Source organism: Oncorhynchus keta, chromosome 1, assembly GCF_023373465.1.
Source record: "Oncorhynchus keta strain PuntledgeMale-10-30-2019 chromosome 1, Oket_V2, whole genome shotgun sequence".
Classification (NCBI taxonomy): domain Eukaryota; kingdom Metazoa; phylum Chordata; class Actinopteri; order Salmoniformes; family Salmonidae; genus Oncorhynchus; species Oncorhynchus keta.
Window position 1 is genome coordinate 14440962 of NC_068421.1, and position 22109 is coordinate 14463070.

At 46.3% G+C, this 22109-nt stretch overlaps 1 protein-coding gene across 7 annotated transcripts in view; it reads left to right on the top strand.

Annotated features, from left to right (window-relative positions):
* The window catches only part of LOC118379305 (roundabout homolog 2-like), a 152331-nt gene that overhangs the window by 62113 nt on the left and 68109 nt on the right, over positions 1–22109 (top strand). For 5 of the 7 annotated variants that reach the window (XM_052507522.1, XM_052507555.1, XM_052507634.1 and 2 more), the window contains exons 12-16: positions 1951–2182; positions 9087–9211; positions 9336–9507; positions 12894–13082; positions 17799–17825. In XM_052507522.1, coding sequence (XP_052363482.1) covers positions 1951–2182; positions 9087–9211; positions 9336–9507; positions 12894–13082; positions 17799–17825 — 745 coding nt within the window. The remainder of the gene's footprint in view (positions 1–1950; positions 2183–9086; positions 9212–9335; positions 9508–12893; positions 13083–17798; positions 17826–22109) is intronic. The other 2 variants (XM_052507574.1, XM_052507695.1) reach the window with 1 other exon arrangement.

The window sequence follows — 22109 nt, forward strand, 5'->3', positions numbered from 1 at the left end:
CCCCCCCAATAATAAGTTCTTACCCCCAGACTAACAGGCTAATTTAATACTAAAGCATTTCTTTATGAGTGTGTGTACAATCAACACAGAGCACCACCACCTAATCAATCAGGGCCCATTCAGTAAACATAGTGCGGCCTCGGAAGAGCTTTTATACTCCCAAATCATTCCATTAATGAAAGTTACACACCACGCTAGCCCAGAATCCATTGTGCTGATTTACTCCGGCTACACAGGCTGAAACAGCTGCTTAATATCCCACTTGAAAGGCCCGTTCACTTCTCCCACTGTTAACAAGCCATTACTGTGAGTTATGCCCCCCTTCCTCTGCATAAATTCAACTTTTCTCTCTCTGGCTAAATGGGCCCAAGTTTAGAACCAAGGACCCTTATCGACTGGGAGAGCACTATCGCACCTCTGGGCTCTCTGTCTGTCACCTCAATTGTACAGATTTGTCTACATTGTCCCAGGTGTGTATTCTTCTCCCAGAGTTCCCCTGGGTTGGATGACAGTCAACAGCTGATCACTTCACACTCACATGTTTGTCCTAGGCCTTGTGGGACCCTGCCTTAGGTTTCACTAGTTGGTATTTACAATACAAGTGAGATGTGCATATGTAGGGCTTTTATAGCTGTGCTCCTTAAAGCCTATGTATGGAGGGCCTTGGTGCTGTGTGCTCAGTGTGCTGATAGAGAGGGAGGTCATTCTGTGTTTCTCATCTCTCTCTCTCTAAGCTCAATTTCAATTTAAGGGTATTTATTGGCATGGGAAATGTATGCTTACATTGCTAAAGCAAGTGAATTTATTTACAATAAAAGTCACTCCAAAATGACAATACATGATTCACCATACAGTTCATTGGTCAAAACATAACTCAAAACAAACTGCAAATGCATCCAATGAGTTTGTAGTCACAAACTTAACATAATAAACAAAAGTGAAATAAACAACAACAAATATTAACAGTAAACATTACACTCACAAAAGGTCCAAAAGAATACAGACATTTCAAATGTCATATTATGTGAAAATAGTTAAAGTACAAAAGGGAAAATAAGTAAACATAAATATGGATTGAATTTGTTGTTACTATTTGCCCTTTTCTTGTGGCAACAGGTCACAAATCTTGCTGCTGTGATGACACGCTGTGGTATTTCACCAAGTAGATATGGGAGTTTATCAAAATGTGGTTTGTTCTCTAATTCTTTGTCGGTCTGTGGAGTCTGAGGGAGGATCATTTTTTCATTTTATTATTATAAGTCACTTAACCTCAGGATTGGTGGGTCCCCCTCGGGGCGGTTGAGCTAACGTAGGCTAATGCGATTAGCATGAGATTGTAAGTAACAAGAACATTTCCCAGGACACAGACATATCTGATATGGTCAGAAAGCTTCTTAATCTAACTGTCCAATTTACAGTAGCTATTACAGTGAAATAATATCATGCTATTGTTTGAGGAGAGTGCACAGTTATGAACTTTAAAAGCAATTAATAAACCAATTAGGAACATTTGGGCAGTATTGATACAAAATCTTGAACATAAATGCAATGGTTCATTGGATCAGTCTAAAACGTTGCACATACACTGCTGCCATCTAGTGGTCAAAATCTAAATTGTGCCTGGGCTGGAAAACTACAGTATGGCCTTTAGATTTGGATATGTTATTTTATGCGAAAATTGGAAGAAAAAAAAGGGTCCGATCCTTAAGAGGTTTTAAGGACAAATTCTTATTTACAATGATGGCCTACCCCGGCCAAACCGTACATCTGTTGAACAACATTGTTTCATGTACTCTGGTGTCTGAGTACTGTGCTGCACACCTATGACCATGATCCGTATCTATTTCCTCTTAACTCTGTCCTATCTGAAGAGAAGATGTGTTTTATTTCCTAGGAACCCTGTACAGGGGAGTGAAGCTAACCCCTCTTCTCCCCATGTCTTTGTCCCAGGTGGACCGTCAGTCTCAGTTCATCCAGGGATACAGAGTTCTGTACAGGCAGACATCTGGCATGTTTTCCCCAGGACCTTGGCAGACCCAGGATGTGAAGGTCCCCTCTGAGCGCAGTGTGGTCCTCTCCAACCTCAAGAAAGGCATTGTCTATGAGATCAAGGTCCGGCCCTACTTCAATGAGTTCCAGGGCATGGACAGTGAGTCCAGGTCGGCTCGCACCACAGAGGAAGGTAAAGAAATCACCATGTTATTTCATGAACATTTTCCTCCGTCCAAGTGGTTTCTATCCACACAGATTTGAGATGACTGTTTGACATGTTTCCTGTAGGGCGCACAATTGTTATGATATCTTAAATGTCGCTCACAATAACTGTCTCCTGCTGTGACATTGTGGGGATAGTGTGTGTCTGTGTTCCTGCCTGCCACTGTGTAGTTTCCTGAACTTTCTGCTTGATTGTTTATGATTGGTGGTGTTTCTGTTAGCCCACTTCTAATCCATCACCCTGCAACCATGAGCTGAGATATGATTGGACCCAGCGCTCACTCACTTCCTGCTGGGAGGCGGAGCTGTCGCCCGCAGCCTGACTCTGACAGGACATGACAGGGCCAGAGAGAGACATGCTTCACACTGATACACGCACCCACACACACACACACCCACACACACACACAGACCTGCGGGATCCTCAATACCTTCCCACTTCTAATGGAGTAGATCTGGGTTTCACGTCATGACCTGTTATACTGGGGAAAGAGAGATGATATGGACAGTTCTATAGCTGTACATGCTGTTACATATGGACAGTTCTATAGCTGTACATGCTGTTACATATGGACAGTTCTATAGCTGTACATGCTGTTACATATGGACAGTTCTATAGCTGTACATGCTGTTACATATGGACAGTTCTATAGCTGTACATGCTGTTACATATGGACAGTTCTATAGCTGTACATGCTGTTACATATGGACAGTTCTATAGCTGTACATGCTGTTACATATGGACAGTTCTATAGCTGTACATGCTGTTACATATGGACAGTTCTATAGCTGTACATGCTGTTACGTATGGACAGTTCTATAGCTGTACATGCTGTTACATATGGACAGTTCTATAGCTGTACATGCTGTTACATATGGACAGTTCCATAGTTGCACATGCTGTTACATATGGACAGTTCTATAGCTGTACATGCTGTTACATATGGACAGTTCTATAGCTGTACATGCTGTTACATATGGACAGTTCTATAGCTGCACATGCTGTTACATACGGACAGTTCTATAGCTGTACATGCTGTTACATATGGACAGTTCTATAGCTGTACATGCTGTTACATATGGACAGTTCTATAGCTGTACATGCTGTTACATATGGACAGTTCCATAGCTGCACATGCTGTTACATATGGACAGTTCCATAGCTGTACATGCTGTTACATATGGACAGTTCTATAGCTGTACATGCTGTTACATATGGACAGTTCTATAGCTGTACATGCTGTTACATATGGACAGTTCTATAGCTGTACATGCTGTTACATATGGACAGTTCCATAGCTGCACATGCTGTTACATACGGACAGTTCTATAGCTGTACATGCTGTTACATATGAACAGTTCTATAGCTGTACATGCTGTTACATATGGACAGTTCTATAGCTGTACATGCTGTTACATATGGACAGTTCCATAGCTGCACATGCTGTTACATACGGACAGTTCTATAGCTGTACATGCTGTTACATATGGACAGTTCTATAGCTGTACATGCTGTTACATATGGACAGTTCTATAGCTGTACATGCTGTTACATATTGACAGTTCTATAGCTGTACATGCTGTTACATATGGACAGTTATATAGCTGCACATGCTGTTACATACGGACAGTTCTATAGCTGTACATGCTGTTACATATGGACAGTTCTATAGCTGTACATGCTGTTACATATGGACAGTTCTATAGCTGTACATGCTGTTACATATGGACAGTTCCATAGCTGCACATGCTGTTACATATGGACAGTTCCATAGCTGTACATGCTGTTACATATGGACAGTTCTATAGCTGTACATGCTGTTACATATGGACAGTTCTATAGCTGTACATGCTGTTACATATGGACAGTTCTATAGCTGTACATGCTGTTACATACGGACAGTTCTATAGCTGTACATGCTGTTACATATGAACAGTTCTATAGCTGTACATGCTGTTACATATGGACAGTTCTGTAGCTGTACATGCTGTTACATATGGACAGTTCCATAGCTGCACATGCTGTTAAATACGGACAGTTCTATAGCTGTACATGCTGTTACATATGGACAGTTCTATAGCTGTACATGCTGTTACATATGGACAGTTCTATAGCTGTACATGCTGTTACATACGGACAGTTCTATAGCTGTACATGCTGTTACATATGAACAGTTCTATAGCTGTACATGCTGTTACATATGGACAGTTCTATAGCTGTACATGCTGTTACATATGGACAGTTCTATAGCTATACATGCTGTACTGATTCATGTGGTGAAGGTGAGTAGTAGGGTAGACAAACATGTGCAGACCAACATAAACACAAACAGATACTCCACGACGATGTCCCCCCTCCCTTCCTTTCCCTATACCTCCATTTCCAGGCCTTTCTTCCTTTCCCTATACCTCTATATTCAGGCCTTCCTTCCTTTCCCTATACCTCCATTTCCAGGCCTTCCTTCCTTTCCCTATACCTCCATATTCAGGCCTTCCTTCCTTTCCCTATACCTCCATTTCCAGGCCTTCCTTCCTTTCCCTATACCTCCATTTCCAGGCCTTTCTTCCTTTCCATATACCTCCATATTCAGGCCTTCCTTCCTTTCCATATACCTCCATATTCAGGCCTTCCTTCCTTTCCATATACCTCTATATTCAGGCCTTCCTTCCTTTCCCTATACCTCCATTTCAAGGCCTTCCTTCCTTTCCCTATACCTCCATATTCAGTTCTGGGCAGAGAGGAGAGCGTTCAGATCTGGCTGCTGTGACAGGCCCATTTACTTCCCTCAGTGGAGGGGCCCTGTCTCCTGTGACCAGTCCCTGTATGCTGCAGCGCTATGTACTGCCTCATCTCACACTCCACACACACACACACACACACACACACACACACACACACACACACACACACACACACACACACACACACACACACACACACACACACACACACACACACACACACACACACACACACACACACACTGTGAGGCCATGGGACAGACACTGTGAGGCCATGGGACAGACACTGTGAGGCCATGGGACAGACACTGTGAGGCCATGGGACAGACACTGTGAGGCCATGGGACAGACACTGTGAGGCCATGGGACAGACACTGTGAGGCCATGGGACAGATACTGTGAGGCCATGGGACAGACACTGTGAGGCCATGGGACAGACACTGTGAGGCCATGGGACAGATACTGTGAGGCCATGGGACAGACACTGTGAGGCCATGGGACAGACACTGTGAGGCCATGGGACAGACACTGTGAGGTCATGAGACAGACACTGTAAGGCCATGGGACAGACACTGTGAGGCCATGGGACAGACACTGTGAGGCCATGGGACAGACACTGTGAGGCCATGGGACAGACACTGTGAGGCCATGGGACAGACACTGTGAGGCCATGGGACAGACACTGTGCGGCCATGGGACAGACACTGTGAGGCCATGGGACAGACACTGTGCGGCCATGGGACAGACACTGTGAGGCCATGGGACAGACACTGTGAGGCCATGGGACAGACACTGTGCGGCCATGGGACAGACACTGTGAGGCCATGGGACAGACACTCTTATGTTCCATTTCTTCTTCTCTTTGGTCCATCTGGAGAGGGGAGAGTCAACCTTTATGTTCCATTTCTTCTTCTCTCTGGTCCATCTGGAGAGGCGAGAGTCAACCTTTATGTTCCATTTCTTCTTCTCTCTGGTCCATCTGGAGAGGCGAGAGTCAACCTTTATGTTCCATTTCTTCTTCTCTCTGGTCCATCTGGAGAGGAGAGAGTCAACCTTTGTGTTCCATTTCTTCTTCTCTCTGGTCCATCTGCAGAGGGGAGAGTCAACCTTTATGTTCCATTTCTTCTTCTCTCGGGTCCATCTGGAGAGGCGAGAGTCAACCTTTATGTTCCATTTCTTCTTCTCTCTGGTCCATCTGGAGAGGGGAGAGTGGAGGCAGACAGACAAGCCAAGGGGATGATAAATAGAACACATTCTATGAATAGAACACACTCTTGAACACATTCCAGTGATATGAAGTCCACTGACAGATTGCCTCAGAAGGGACCAGAGAGGCCATCTAGTATGTTAAACAACCCAGCCAGCCTGCCTGGTTCTGGGGGAGAGTTGAACCAGTAGTCAGTGGGGGCAGGAGGCCAACAGTATCTACCTCCTGCTGCCTGCCTGTTCCCAGCATAGAAAATGAGTTGCTGCTTATCTAAATGGCTCTGAGGCTTAGATTAGCACTCTACTGCTTATAATGGGAGGGATGTGTGCTGTGTGTGTGTGTGTGTGTGTGTGTGTGTGTGTGTGTGTGTGTGTGTGTGTGTGTGTGTGTGTGTGTGTGTGTGTGTGTGTGTGTGTGTGTGTGTGTGTGTGTGTGTGTGTGTGTGTGTGTGTGTGTGTGTGTGTGTGTGCTGTAGTGTGTATGTGTTGTAGTGTGTGTGAGTGTGTGTGTGCTGTAGTGTGTGTGTGTTGTAGTGTGTGTGCTGTAGTGTGTGTGTGTTGTAGTGTGTGTGTGTGTGTGTGTGTGTGTGTGTGTGTGTGTGTGTGTGTGTGTGTGTGTGTGTGTGTGTGTGTGTGTGTGTGTGTGTGTGTGTGTGTGTGTGTGTGTGGTGTGTGAGTGTGTGTGTGTGTGTGTGAGTGTGAGTGAGTGAGTGAGTGAGTGAGTGAGTGAGTGAGTGAGTGTGTGTGTGTGTGTGTGTGTGTGTGTGTGTGTGTGTGTGTGTGTGTGTGTGTGTGACGTACGTGTGGAGACAGCAGGTCACATTCCTGCCAGCCATACATCAATGGGCTAATGGCTCTATTACAGCAGCCAGCACTGCTCCTAATGAAAAATGTGGATTGTTTAGTGCAAATATGCATAATAATAAGCTGCTAAATCATTCATAACATTAACTTTGAACGACATTGTCCCTGATGGCTTCTGCGCTGCGATGTTGCGTTCTGTCACCTCTGTGTAATCTAACACAGCTGCGGAGGGCGGCGGAGGCCTCTAAGCATGATGGGAGATGGGCTGGTGGTGGATTTCTAACATGGTGTCCGGTATTGGAGTCATTTGTCTTCTTCCTCCATGCCTGGTCCTCGCTTGGTGTTTTGGTGTTCAGTGTAGCAGTATGACTGCAGTAGGTCGGTAGCTTGACACATCCTGTTTTAGAGTGGGGGCTAGCTGGGGGAGGGGAGAGAGAGCACAGAGTAAATGCTGTTTTAGAGTGGGGGCTACCTGGGGGAGGTGAGAGAGAGGGACAGAGTAAATGCTGTTTTAGAGTGGGGGCTACCTGGGGGAGGTGAGAGAGAGGCACAGAGTAAATGCTGTTTTAGAGTGGGGGCTAGCTGGGGGAGGTGAGAGAGAGCACAGAATAAATGCTGTTTTAGAGTGGGGGCTAGCTGGGGGAGGTGAGAGAGAGGGACAGAGTAAATGCTGTTTTAGAGTGGGGGCTAGCTGGGGGAGGTGAGAGAGAGGCACAGAGTAAATGCTGTTTTAGAGTGGGGGCTAGCTGTGGGAGGTGAGAGAGAGGCACAGAGTAAATGCTGTTTTAGAGTGGGGGCTAGCTGGGGGAGGTGAGAGAGTGGCATCCACAGAGTAAATGACCTGTCAGCATTCTGTTGTGGTGTGGCTGCCCTGCCAGTCGAGACAGAAAGGAGATTTTTATTTATTTTTTTAATGTTATTTTCAGTTTGCTTCATTGTTATGTATTCATTTGGCCGGCACTCGGTCGTCAGCCGGAGGAGAATTTCTATGAAATGACAGTGATGTGAGTACTGAAACCCGAGGCTGGTGTCTGCTGTGGGCTCTGTCTCTCATGGGCTGGTGTCTGCTGTGGGCTTTGGTCTCTGTCTCTCATCGGCTGGTGTCTGCTGTGGGCTTTGGTCTCTGTCTCTCATGGGCTGGTGTCTGCTGTGGGCTCTGGTCTCTGTCTCTCACGGGCTGGTGTCTGCTGTGGACTCTGTCTCTCAGGGGCTGGTGTCTGCTGTGGGCTCTGTCTCTCATGGGCTGGTGTCTGCTGTGGGCTCTGGGTTCTGTCTCTCAGGAGCTGGTGTCTGCTGTGGGCTCTGGTCTCTCACAGGCTGGTGTCTGCTGTGGGCTCTGTCTCTCAGGAGCTGGTGTCTGCTGTGGGCTCTGTCTCTCAGGAGCTGGTGTCTGCTGTGGACTCTGTCTCTTAGGAGCTGGCGTCTGCTGTGGGCTCTGTCTCTCAGGAGCTGGTGTCTGCTGAGGGCCCTGGTCTCTCAGGCCATGTACACACCTCATCTATAGAGCTGTGCCTCACTTTAGAGCCTCCCCCCTGCTCTTAAACCCACTGGCTTTAGTTCCACCTGGCTGAGCGATGAAACCAGTCAATATGTTTACCTAGCCCCATGTTTCAATTCTCCTCAAAATACATTTCTTCAAATTTTCCTCATGTATGGCTGCACTGCTGTAAGGCTCCTCCTATAAGCCTGTTGACCCACATGTCACCCTGGCTGAGTCAATGAAGGAGTCTTAGCTTGACTGAGGGTGCTTGACTGACTGCCTGGGTGTTACTCTGAAAATCAATAGCAGTATTCTGTGTGTAAATCCCTCTGTGTTGAAGCAGGCGCAGGCATGCCTGGGATATTTAATCATAGTGAAATGTTAAAGAAAGCCGTGTCAAACCTCCCTGTTCTCCATGTAAATCCCCTTCTAATGAGCTGCTGCTCTCCCCACAGCACCTGTGTCTTCCACCTGCTAACAACTACACACACTCCTCACAATAAAGATGATGTGTGTGTGTGCATGTGTGCGTGTTTGTGAGGTTGTGTGTGTGACGGAGAATGGAATGTTCTCCCCCTCTTCCTCTTCCCTGACCATCTATTGTTTTCTCCGCCCCACACCTGCCTCCCCTGAACCCCAGCTCCCAGTGCCCCTCCCCTGCAGGTTACAGTCCTGACGGTGGGCAACCAGAACAGCACCTCCATCAGCATCTCCTGGGACCCCCCTCCTCCAGAACACCAGAACGGCATCATCCAGGAGTACAAGGCAGGTTACTGTGAGAAGATAGACTGGATGTAACCAGTAACCAGAATCAATATAATACTCTACCTGACACCACTGTGACAGGATGCTATGCTCTCTCTTCCTCTGTCTCTCTTCCTTTACTCAGATCTGGTGCCTAGGGAATGAGACACGCTTCCACGTGAACAAGACAGTTGATGCAGCCATCCGGTCGGTGGTTGTGGGGGGGCTTCAAGTGGGGGTGCTGTATCGGGTGGAGGTGGCTGCCAGCACCAGTGCAGGGGTGGGGGTCAAGAGTGAACCTCAACCTATTGTCATTGGTAAGAGACCCAGGGGGAGTGGAATGGGAAGGGAAACACATGAAAGGGGGCGTTATGGTAGATTATACAATGGGTGGGTCTAATCCTAAATGCTGATTCGTTAAAACTGCATTCCAGACGGTGTCTATTCCACAAGTTACCACCGGCTAAATGTAAGACGGTAAAATGCTTATTTACTCTGTTCCATCTGACTGCGCAATCCACTGTCTCATCAGCCAAGCCAGGCAATTTATGAACTTGATCTCTATAAAAAATAATCTAGACATTGTCTCACATTTCTTTTAGACAAACATTTAGTTTTCAAAAGCGGAGATTTGAATCTTCTACCGGATCGGTGACCCCCTGTGGGACGTTTGAGCTAATGTGTGCTTATGTGATCAGCATGACGTTGAAAGGAACAATAACATTTCCCTGGACATAGACATGTCTTATATGGGCAGGAAGCTTCAAATCATGTTATTCTAACTGCGCTGTCCAATTTAAAGATGCTATTACAGTGAAAGAATGACATGCTATTGTTTGAGGAGAGTGCACAATTATGTACTTGAAAATGTATCAATAAACCAATTTGGCACATTTTGGCAGACTTGATACAACATTTTGAACAGTAATGCAATGGTTCATTGGATCCGTGGGAAACTTTGCTTATACACTGCTGCCATCTAGTTGCCAAAATCTAATCTTGTTGCAAAATATTTAACGACTGGGTCACGTCCATACTGTAGATACAGAACAAAAATACTTAACGACTGGGTTACGCCCATACTGTAGATACAGAACAAAAATACTTAACGACTGGGTCACGTCCATACTGTAGATACAGAACAAAAATAATTAACGACTGGGTCACGTCCATACTGTAGATACAGAACAAAAATACTTAACGACTGGGTCACGTCCATACTGTAGATACAGAACAAAAATACTTAACGACTGGGTCACGTCCATACTGTAGATACAGAACAAAAATACTTAACGACTGGGTTACGTCCATACTGTAGATACAGAACAAAAATACTTAACGACTGGGTCACGTCCATACTGTAGATACAGAACAAAAATAATTAACGACTGGGTCACGTCCATACTGTAGATACAGAACAAAAATACTTAACGACTGGGTCACGTCCATACTGTAGATACAGAACAAAAATACTTAACGACTGGGTCACGTCCATACTGTAGATACAGAACAAAAATACTTAACGACTGGGTCACGTCCATACTGTAGATACAGAACAAAAATACTTAACGACTGGGTCACGTCCATACTGTAGATACAGAACAAAAATACTTAACGACTGGGTCACGTCTCTGGCAACCAAACCGATAGAACGAACAACCAGCCGACTTGGTTAGCAACCCTAGATTTGTATCGGGATTATTTCTTATGGAACGATGAAATAGTATGAATAATAAAAATAAAACAAAATAAAATGTTTCATGAAAATATGTCAATCATTATTTGAATATGTTGGCAACCCGTTATATAAAAGTGATAATGCCCTGGAAGCCGGTGTTTGGGGCGTAACAACACCTGTGCCAATATATCCTCCAAACACCGGCCTCGAGGGCATTATCACATAAATGATTGAGGAATGTAAAAGTGTCTCATTGACTACTCATCCATAATTACAGAAAAGTCCATTTAGTTTTTGAAGGACATAGTATTTTTTTGGGGGGGGGGGAAACATCACTCCAATTAACATGGCCACCAGGCAGGGAATAAAGAATGCCTATTTAAATGATCAATATTACCACTGATTGGGGTTAAAGTATTTACAATTAGAGAGCATGTGACATGAGTGATCAGTCATACTGATTGTATTTAAATCATACGTCTGTTATTTTGATGTGTAGCCAGGCTGTGGTGTAGGTCTGTTATTTTGATGTGCAGCCAGGCTGTGGTGTCGGTCTGTTATTTTGATGTGCAGCCAGGCTGTGGTGTAGGTCTGTTATTTTGATGTGTAGCCAGGCTGTGGTGTAGGTCTGTTATTTTGATGTGTAGTCAGGCTGTGGTGTAGGCCTGTTATTTTGATGTGTAGCCAGGCTGTGGTGTAGGTCTGTTATTTTGATGTGCAGCCAGGCTGTGGTGTAGGTCTGTTATTTTGATGTGTAGCCAGGCTGTGGTGTAGGTCTGTTATTTTGATGTGCAGCCAGGCTGTGGTGTCGGTCTGTTATTTTGATGTGCAGCCAGGCTGTGGTGTAGGTCTGTTATTTTGATGTGTAGCCAGGCTGTGGTGTAGGTCTGTTATTTTGATGTGTAGTCAGGCTGTGGTGTAGGCCTGTTATTTTGATGTGTAGCCAGGCTGTGGTGTAGGTCTGTTATTTTGATGTGTAGCCAGGCTGTGGTGTAGGTCTGTTATTTTGTGGGAGGCCAGGCTGTGGTGTAGGTCTGTTATTTTGATGTGTAGGCAGGCTGTGGTGTAGGTCTGTTATTTTGATGTGCAGCCAGGCTGTGGTGTAGGTCTGTCATTTTGATGTGCAGCCAGGCTGTGGTGTAGGCCTGTTATTTTGATGTGTAGCCAGACTGTGTTGTAGGTCTGTTATTTTGATGTGCAGCCAGGCTGTGGTGTAGGCCTGTGTAATTTATATGGACCAGGGACTGATCTGACCAATCACCAATGGCTTGGCCTGTAGCATAGTGTTTTTTCCCCAATGTCACTCCTATAATCCCTCTCACAGTTCTCCAAGCCAAAGATTGCAGGTATATTGTCATGTGTGCTCTTCTGAGAACCAACTCTTATAGTGTCAGGCAGACAAGTCAGAGTGAGCTTCGATTGGTAGATCGATACGGAGCAGGGTGTACCTCTCATCTCACATGTTCTATTTTATTGAAGTGAATTAGAGTCTGAGCTAAGCAAACAGCAGGATCAGCTGAGGGGTTGTCGTCAGCTTGTAGGATTTAGCCTCCCTCCCCTCACTCTCTGTCTGCACGTTAGGTTTCACAGCACACCCACCGCAGCCATGTTCTACTCTCTCAGTCAATATGTTAGCTGCTATTGACGAGAGGCTGGTGTTGCCTCTGTATCTTACCATATCTACACCTGCAACTCAATCCTAACTGCAGGTCTGTGCATGACATGTACATTTTCCTGTACATCTCCAATGGAGGTTGAAGGCATATCTTGAGGAAGAATTGAGCTCTTAGTAAATATGTGGGGACTATTATGGTACTGCTATTGTCCCCAGCCGGCAAGCAATTGTAATAACAAAATGGTTCATTATAATGCTGAATCCTTTTTCACCGCTTAAACAAACAACCTGGCATACACACCCTCACACTGTCCCCCCGTCCCTCCTGTCCCCTTGTCCTCCTGTCCCCCCTGTCCCCCCGTCCCTCCTGTCCCCCTGTCCTCCTGTCCCCCTTGTCCCTCCCACCCCAGGTAAGGACTTCCGTGACGTGATCATAAGTGGGAACAGGAACAACAGCATCACGGAGCAGATCACAGACGTGGTGAAGCAGCCAGCGTTCATAGCGGGGATCGGAGGGGCCTGCTGGGTTATCCTCATGGGCTTCAGTATCTGGCTGTACTGGAGGAGGAAGAAGAGGAAGGGGCTCAGCAACTACGCAGGTTAGACCAGCAGGCAGGAGAGTACACACAGAACCTACGCAGGTTAGACCAGCAGGCTGGAGGGTACACACAGCAACTACGCAGGTTAGACCAGCAGGCTGGAGGGTACACACAGCAACTACGCAGGTTAGACCAGCAGGCTGGAGGGTACACACAGCAACTACGCAGGTTAGACCAGCAGGCTGGAGGGTACACACAGCAACTACACAGGTTAGACCAGCAGGCTGGAGAGTACACACAGCAAATACGCAGGTTAGACCAGCAGGCAGGAGAGTACACACAGCAACTACGCAGGTTAGACCAGCAGGCTGGAGGGTACACACAGCAACTACACAGGTTAGACCAGCAGGCAGGAGGGTACACACAGCAACTACGCAGGTTAGACCAGCAGGCAGGAGAGTACACACAGCAACTACGCAGGTTAGACCAGCAGGCTGAAGAGTACACACAGCAACTAAACAGGTCAGACCAGCAGGCTAGAGAGTACACACAGCAACTACAAAGTTTAGACCAGCAGGCAGGAGGGTACACACAGCAACTACGCAGGTTAGACCAGCAGACAGGAGAGTACACACAGCAACTATGCAGGTTAGACCAGCAGGCAGGAGAGTACACACAGCAACTACGCAGGTTAGAACAGCAGGCAGGAGAGTACACACAGCAACTACGCAGGTTAGAACAGCAGGCAGGAGAGTACACACAGCAGCTACGGAGGTTAGACCAGCAGGCAGGAGAGTACACACAGCAACTACGCAGGTTAGACCAGCAGGCTGGAGAGTACACACAGCAACTACGCAGGTTAGATCATTAGGCTGCAGAGTACACACAGCAACTACGCAGGTTAGACCAGCAGGCAGGAGAGTACACACAGCAACTACGCAGGTTAGACCAGCAGGCAGGAGAGTACACACAGTAACTACGCAGGTTAGACCAGCAGGCTGGAGAGTACACACAGCAACTACGCAGGTTAGACCAGCAGGCAGGAGAGTACACACAGCAACTACGCAGGTTAGACCAGCAGGCAGGAGAGTACACACAGCAACTACGCAGGTTAGACCAGCAGGCAGGAGAGTACACACAGCAACTACGCAGGTTAGACCAGCAGGCAGGAGAGTACACACAGCAACTACGCAGGTTAGACCAGCAGCCAGGAGGGTACACACAGAACTACGCGGGTTAGACCAGCAGGCAGGAGAGTACACACAGCAGCTACGCAGGTTAGACCAGCAGGCTGGAGAGTACACACAGCAACTACGCAGGTTAGACCAGCAGGCAGGAGAGTACACACAGCAACTACGCAGGTTAGATCATTAGGCTGCAGAGTACACACAGCAACTACGCAGGTTAGACCAGCAGGCAGGACAGTACACACAGCAACTACGCAGGTTAGACCAGTAGGCTGCAGAGTACACACAGCAACTACGCAGGTTAGACCAGCAGGCAGGACAGTACACACAGCAACTACGCAGGTTAGACCAGTATGCAGGAGAGTACACACAGCAACTACGCAGGTTAGACCAGCTGGCAGGAGAGTACACACAGCAACTACGCAGGTTAGACCAGTAGGCAGGAGAGTACACACAGCAACTACGCAGGTTAGACCAGCAGGCAGGAGAGTACACACAGCAACTACGCAGGTTAGACCAGCAGGCAGGAGAGTACACACAGCAACTACGCAGGTTAGACCAGCTGGCAGGAGAGTACACACAGAACCTACGCAGGTTAGACCAGCAGGCAGGAGGGTACACACAGCAACTACACAGGTTAGACCAGCAGGCAGGAGAGTACACACAGCAACTACGCAGGTTAGACCAGCAGGCTGGAGGGTACACACAGCAACTACACAGGTTAGACCAGCAGGCAGGAGAGTACACACAGCAACTACGCAGGTTAGACCAGCAGGCTGGAGAGTACACACAGCAACTACGCAGGTTAGACCAGCTGGCAGGAGATTACACACAGCAACTACGCAGGTTAGACCAGCTGGCAGGAGAGTACACACAGCAACTACGCAGGTTAGACCAGTAGGCAGGAGAGTACACACAGCAACTACGCAGGTTAGACCAGCAGGCAGGAGAGTACACACAGCAACTACGCAGGTTAGACCAGCAGGCAGGAGAGTACACACAGCAACTACGCAGGTTAGACCAGCTGGCAGGAGAGTACACACAGAACCTACGCAGGTTAGACCAGCAGGCAGGAGGGTACACACAGCAACTACACAGGTTAGACCAGCAGGCAGGAGAGTACACACAGCAACTACGCAGGTTAGACCAGCAGGCTGGAGAGTACACACAGCAACTACACAGGTTAGACCAGCAGGCAGGAGAGTACACACAGCAACTACGCAGGTTAGACCAGCAGGCTGGAGAGTACACACAGCAACTACGCAGGTTAGACCAGCAGCCAGGAGGGTACACACAGAACTACGCAGGTTAGACCATCAGGCTGGAAGGTACACACAGCAAATACGCAGGTTCGACCAGCAGGCAGGAGAGTACACACAGACGCTAATTCTGCACACAACATACAAACCGTACTGTAGGTGCATACACTCTACCTCTGGGAGTTTGCTTCCTGCCACCAATACAGAGCACTCACCATCTTCCTCAAAAGCATCACTAAACTGTGTTTTAATGACTTTATTAACTTTATTGTGAAGGGATATTTCTATATCTCTACTGAGTGTTGGTGTGAATCATGTTGTGATGGTTGTAATGTTTGACACGCCCTCCCACGGTGTCGATGCTATCCTATAGGATGGCAGGGGTTGCGTGGGTTGGGTTGCTGGTACAACTGATTCTCTGCTGGTCTGGCCAGTCACTCAGGACTGAGCCATGCTGGAGCTGGAGCCAGTCCATCTATCCTCCTACACCGACCCTAACATTTCAGAGTGTGGGTGCTCGACCTCAGTCAATACAGCCATCCACCATGGACAGTCTTCCACTGCCAGGCTATTTAATTATAGTGGAGGAGATAGTCAATACAGCCATCCACCATGGACAGTCTTCCACTGACAGGCTATTTAATTATAGTGGAGGAGATAGTCAATACAGCCATCCACCATGGACAGTCTTCCACTGACAGGCTATTTAATTATAGTGGAGGAGATAGTCAATACAGCCATCCACCATGGACAGTCTTCCACTGACAGGCTATTTAATTATAGTGGAGGAGATAGTCAATACAGCCATCCACCATGGACAGTCTTCCACTGACAGTCAATACAGCCATCCACCATGGACAGTCATTCCACTGACAGACTATTTAATTATAGTGGAGGAGATTCAATACAGCCATCCACCATGGACAGTCTTCCACTGACAGACTATTTAATTATAGTGGAGGAGATAGTCAATACAGCCATCCACCATGGACAGTCTTCCACTGACACTATTTAATTATAGTGGAGGAGATAGTCAATACAGCCATCCACCATGGACAGTCTTCCACTGACAGGCTATTTAATTATAGTGGAGGAGATAGTCAATACAGCCATCCACCATGGACAGTCTTCCACTGACAGACTATTTAATTATAGTGGAGGAGATAGTCAATACAGCCATCCACCATGGACAGTCTTCCACTGACAGGCTATTTAATTATAGTGGAGGAGATAGTCAATACAGCCATCCACCATGGACAGTCTTCCACTGACAGGCTATTTAATTATAGTGGAGGAGATAGTCAATACAGCCATCCACCATGGACAGTCTTCCACTGACAGACTATTTAATTATAGTGGAGGAGATAGTCAATACAGCCATCCACCATGGACAGTCTTCCACTGACAGGCTATTTAATTATAGTGGAGGAGATAGTCAATACAGCCATCCACCATGGACAGTCTTCCACTGACAGGCTATTTAATTATAGTGGAGGAGATAGTCAATACAGCCATCCACCATGGACAGTCTTCCACTGACAGGCTATTTAATTATAGTGACAGACTATTTAATTATAGGAGGAGATAGTCAATACAGCCATCCACCATGGACAGTCTTCCACTGCCAGGCTATTTAATTATAGTGGAGGAGGCCATCCACCATGGACAGTCTTCCACTGACAGACTATTTAATTATAGTGGAGGAGATAGTCAATACAGCCATCCACCATGGACAGTCTTCCACTGACAGGCTATTTAATTATAGTGGAGGAGATAGTCAATACAGCCATCCACCATGGACAGTCTTCCACTGACAGACTATTTAATTATAGTGGAGGAGATAGTCAATACAGCCATCCACCATGGACAGTCTTCCACTGACAGGCTATTTAATTACAGTGGAGGAGATAGACATAATTTTAGTAATGGATGTAATGTTATTCAACAATGTCTTTGTACAAGTAAATTGTTATCTCTCTCAATAGTTTGTCTTTTCTCTTTTTTGACATTTATTCAATGTCTTAGCGCAAACTGACTTTTGATCTTGCTACAATCAGTCAAATGGCTGTAACCTGTCATTTCTGTTTGCTACATTTCGTGTATGTTGTGTTTTCTTTGATTTGTTTCTGTTGTTTCTACATCTCTGTGGCCTCTGAGCTGCTTTCCTTGCTGCCGCCATGCACACTGGGTCATGGAGTTGGCTCCTCTCCTCTGCCCCCCTTTCGCCTCCCTGGCCCCCAGCCCCAGTGTGCAGAGGCCCCCAAAGCAACGCTTACAGCACCTCTGTGTAAGCTTTTAACACACGACTTCTCTGTCTTCTTGTTTTACAGTTCAGTCCTTCACCTTCACCCCTGCAGGTACTGTTCATTTGTCTGTCCACCCCCCCACCTCCTGACACAGTTCCCTCCTCTCCTCTCCTCTCCTGCCTACATTATATATGTTTGACAGATTCCAGGTCTTGCCCAATATAAATCCAAACCCCAGCTTGAGGTGGCAAAAACCCATATTTCACACCTTTTCTTCCTGCTGGAAGAGATGGCCTGAAATAGCTTAAATTCATAATGAAAACGCTCTGGATGTGTAATTAGGGCAGGGGGCCTGTGCACTGCAAACAGCTGTCCCATCCCTGCTCAGTCATCAGCCTGGTTGTCATACCGTACTGTGCTTCTGTGTTTGGCTGTTGTGACCATCGGTGTTTCACTGAACCTCCATCCTCTGGCTGTGGTGTTCCTCTCTCTGTCTGGTATTCCGTTTGGGACTCCCCTCGTTGATAGTAGTGGGTATTCCTCCCAAAGACTCTTCACGCTCCTCGTTGATAGTAGTGGGTATTCCTCCCAAAGACTCTTCACTCTCCTCTTTGATGGTAGTGGGTATTCCTCCCAAAGACTCTTCACGCTCCTCGTTGATAGTAGTGGCTATTCATCCCAAATACTCTTCACTCTCCTCGTTGATAGTAGTGGGTATTCCTCCCAAAGACTCTTCACTCTCCTCGTTGATAGTAGTGGGTATTCCTCCCAAAGACTCTTCACTCTGCTCGTTGATAGTAGTGGGTATTCATCCCAAATACTCTTCACTCTCCTCGTTGATAGTAGTGGGTATTCCTCCCAAAGACTCTTCACTCTCCTCTTTGATGGTAGTGGGTATTCCTCCTTAAAGACTCTTCACGCTCCTCTTTGATAGTAGTGGGTATTCCTCCCAAAGACTCTTCACTCTCCTCGTTGATAGTAGTGGGTATTCCTCCCAAATACTCTTCACTCTCCTCTTTGATGGTAGTGGGTATTCCTCCCAAAGACTCTTCACTCTCCTCGTTGATAGTAGTGGGTATTCCTCCCAAATACTCTTCACTCTCCTCGTTGATAGTAGTGGGTATTCCTCCTTAAAGACTCTTCACGCTCCTCTTTGATAGTAGTGGGTATTCCTCCCAAAGACTCTTCACTCTCCTCGTTGATAGTAGTGGGTATTCCTCCCAAAAACTCTTCACTCCCCTCGTTGATAGTAGTGGGTATTCCTCCCAAAGACTCTTCACTCTCCTCTTTGATGGTAGTGGGTATTCCTCCTTAAAGACTCTGTACTCCCCTCGTTGATAGTAGTGGGTATTCCTCCCAAAGACTCTTCACTCTCCTCTTTGATAGTAGTGGGTATTCCTCCCAAAGACTCTTCACTCCCCTTGTTGATAGTAGTGGGTATTCCTCCCAAAGACTCTTCACTCTCCTCTTTGATGGTAGTGGGTATTCCTCCTTAAAGACTCTGTACTCCCCTCGTTGATAGTAGTGGGTATTCCTCCCAAAGACTCTTCACTCTCCTTGTTGATAGTAGTGGGTATTCCTCCCAAAGACTCTTCACTCTCCTCTTTGATGGTAGTGGGTATTCCTTCCAAAGACTCTTCACTCTCCTCTTTGATGGTAGTGGGTATTCCTCCCAAAGACTCTGTACTCTCCTCTGTGACAGAAGTGGGTATTCCTCCCAAAGACGCTTCCCTCTCCTCTTTGATAGTAGTGGGTATTCCCCCTTAAAGACTCTGTACTCCCCTCGTTGATAGTAGTGGGTATTCCTCCCAAAGACTCTGTACTCTCCTCTGTGACAGTTGTGGGTATTCCTCCCAAAGACTCTTCACTCTCCTCGTTGATAGTAGTGGGTATTCCTCCCAAATACTCTTCACTCTCCTCGTTGATAGTAGTGGGTAGTCCTCCTTAAAGACTCTGTACTCCCCTCGTTGATAGTAGTAGGTATTCCTCCTTAAAGACGCTTCCCTCTCCTCTTTGATAGTAGTGGGTATTCCTCCTTAAAGACTCTTCACTCTCCTCGTTGATAGTAGTGGGTAGTCCTCCTTAAAGACTCTGTACTCCCCTCGTTGATAGTAGTGGGTATTCCTCCCAAAGACTCTGTACTCTCCGCTGTGACAGTTGTGGGTATTCCTCCCAAAGACTTTTCACTCTCCTTTTTGATAATAGTGGGTATTCCTCCCAAATACTCTTCACTCTCCTCTTTGATAGTAGTGGGTATTCCTCCTTAAAGACTCTGTACTCTCCTCTTTGATAGTAGTGGGTATTCGTCCTGAAGACTCTGTACTCTCCTCTTTGATAGTAGTGGGTATTCCTCCTTAAAGACTCCTCACTCTTCTCTTTGATAGTTGTGGATATTCGTCCTGAAGACTCTTCACTCTCCTCTTTGATAGTAGTGGGTATTCCTCCCTAAAGACTCTGTACTCCCCTCTTTGATAGTAGTGGGTATTCCTCCTTAAAGACTCTGTACTCCCCTCTTTGATAGTAGTGGGTATTCCTCCTTAAAGACTCTGTACTCCCCTCTTTGATAGTAGTGGGTATTCGTCCTGAAGACTCTTCACTCTCCTCTTTGATAGTAGTGGGTATTCCTCCTTAAAGACTCTGTACTCTCCTCTTTGATAGTAGTGGGTATTCCTCCTTAAAGACTGTACTCTTCTCTTTGATAGTAGTGGGTATTCGTCCTGAAGACTCTGTACTCCCCTCTTTGATAGTAGTGGGTATTCCTCCTTAAAGACTCTGTACTCCCCTCTTTGATAGTAGTGGGTATTCGTCCTGAAGACTCTTCACTCTCCTCTTTGATAGTAGTGGGTATTCCTCCTTAAAGACTGTACTCTTCTCTTTGATAGTTGTGGATATTCATCCTGAAGACTCTTCACTCTCCTCTTTGATAGTAGTGGGTATTCCTCCCAAATACTCTTCACTCTCCTCTTTGATAGTAGTGGGTATTCCTCCTTAAAGACTCTTCACTCTCCTCTTTGATAGTAGTGGGTATTCCTCCCTAAAGACTCTGTACTCTCCTCTTTGATAGTAGTGGGTATTCGTCCTGAAGACTCTTCACTCTCCTCTTTGATAGTAGTGGGTATTCCTCCTTAAAGACTGTACTCTTCTCTTTGATAGTTGTGGATATTCATCCTGAAGACTCTTCACTCTCCTCTTTGATAGTAGTGGGTATTCCTCCCTAAAGACTCTGTACTCTCCTCTTTGATAGTAGTGGGTATTCGTCCTGAAGACTCTGTACTCTCCTCTTTGATAGTAGTGGGTATTCCTCCTTAAAGACTCTGTACTCCCCTCTTTGATAGTAGTGGGTATTCCTCCTTAAAGACTCTGTACTCTCCTCTTTGATAGTAGTGGGTATTCCTCCTTAAAGACTCTGTACTCTCCTCTTTGATAGTTGTGGGTATTCCTCCTGAAGACTCTGTACTCCCCTCTTTGATAGTAGTGGGTATTCCTCCTTAAAGACTCTGTACTCTCCTCTTTGATAGTAGTGGGTATTCGTCCTGAAGACTCTTCACCCTCCTCTTTGATAGTAGTGGGTATTCCTCCTTAAAGACTCTGTACTCTACTCTTTGAAAGTAGTGGGTATTCCTCCTTAAAGACTCTGTACTCTCCTCTTTGATAGTAGTGGGTATTCCTCCTTAAAGACTCTGTACTCTCCTCTTTGATAGTAGTGGGTATTCGTCCTGAAGACTCTTCACTCTCCTCTTTGATAGTAGTGGGTATTCCTCCTTAAAGACTGTACTCTTCTCTTTGATAGTTGTGGATATTCATCCTGAAGACTCTTCACTCTCCTCTTTGATAGTAGTGGGTATTCCTCCCTAAAGACTCTGTACTCTCCTCTTTGATAGTAGTGGGTATTCCTCCTTAAAGACTCTGTACTCTCCTCTTTGATAGTAGTGGGTATTCGTCCTGAAGACTCTTCACTCTCCTCTTTGATAGTAGTGGGTATTCCTCCTTAAAGACTCTGTACTCTCCTCTTTGATAGTAGTGGGTATTCCTCCTTAAAGACTCTGTACTCTCCTCTTTGATAGTAGTGGGTATTCCTCCTTAAAGACTCTGTACTCTCCTCTTTGATAGTAGTGGGTATTCGTCCTGAAGACTCTTCACTCTCCTCTTTGATAGTAGTGGGTATTCCTCCTTAAAGACTCTGTACTCTCCTCTTTGATAGTAGTGGGTATTCCTCCTGAAGACTCTTCACTCTCCTCTTTGATGGTAGTGGGTATTCCTTCCAAAGACTCTTCACTCTCCTCTTTGATGGTAGTGGGTATTCCTCCCAAAGACTCTGTACTCTCCTCTGTGACAGAAGTGGGTATTCCTCCCAAAGACTCTTCCCTCTCCTCTTTGATAGTAGTGGGTATTCCC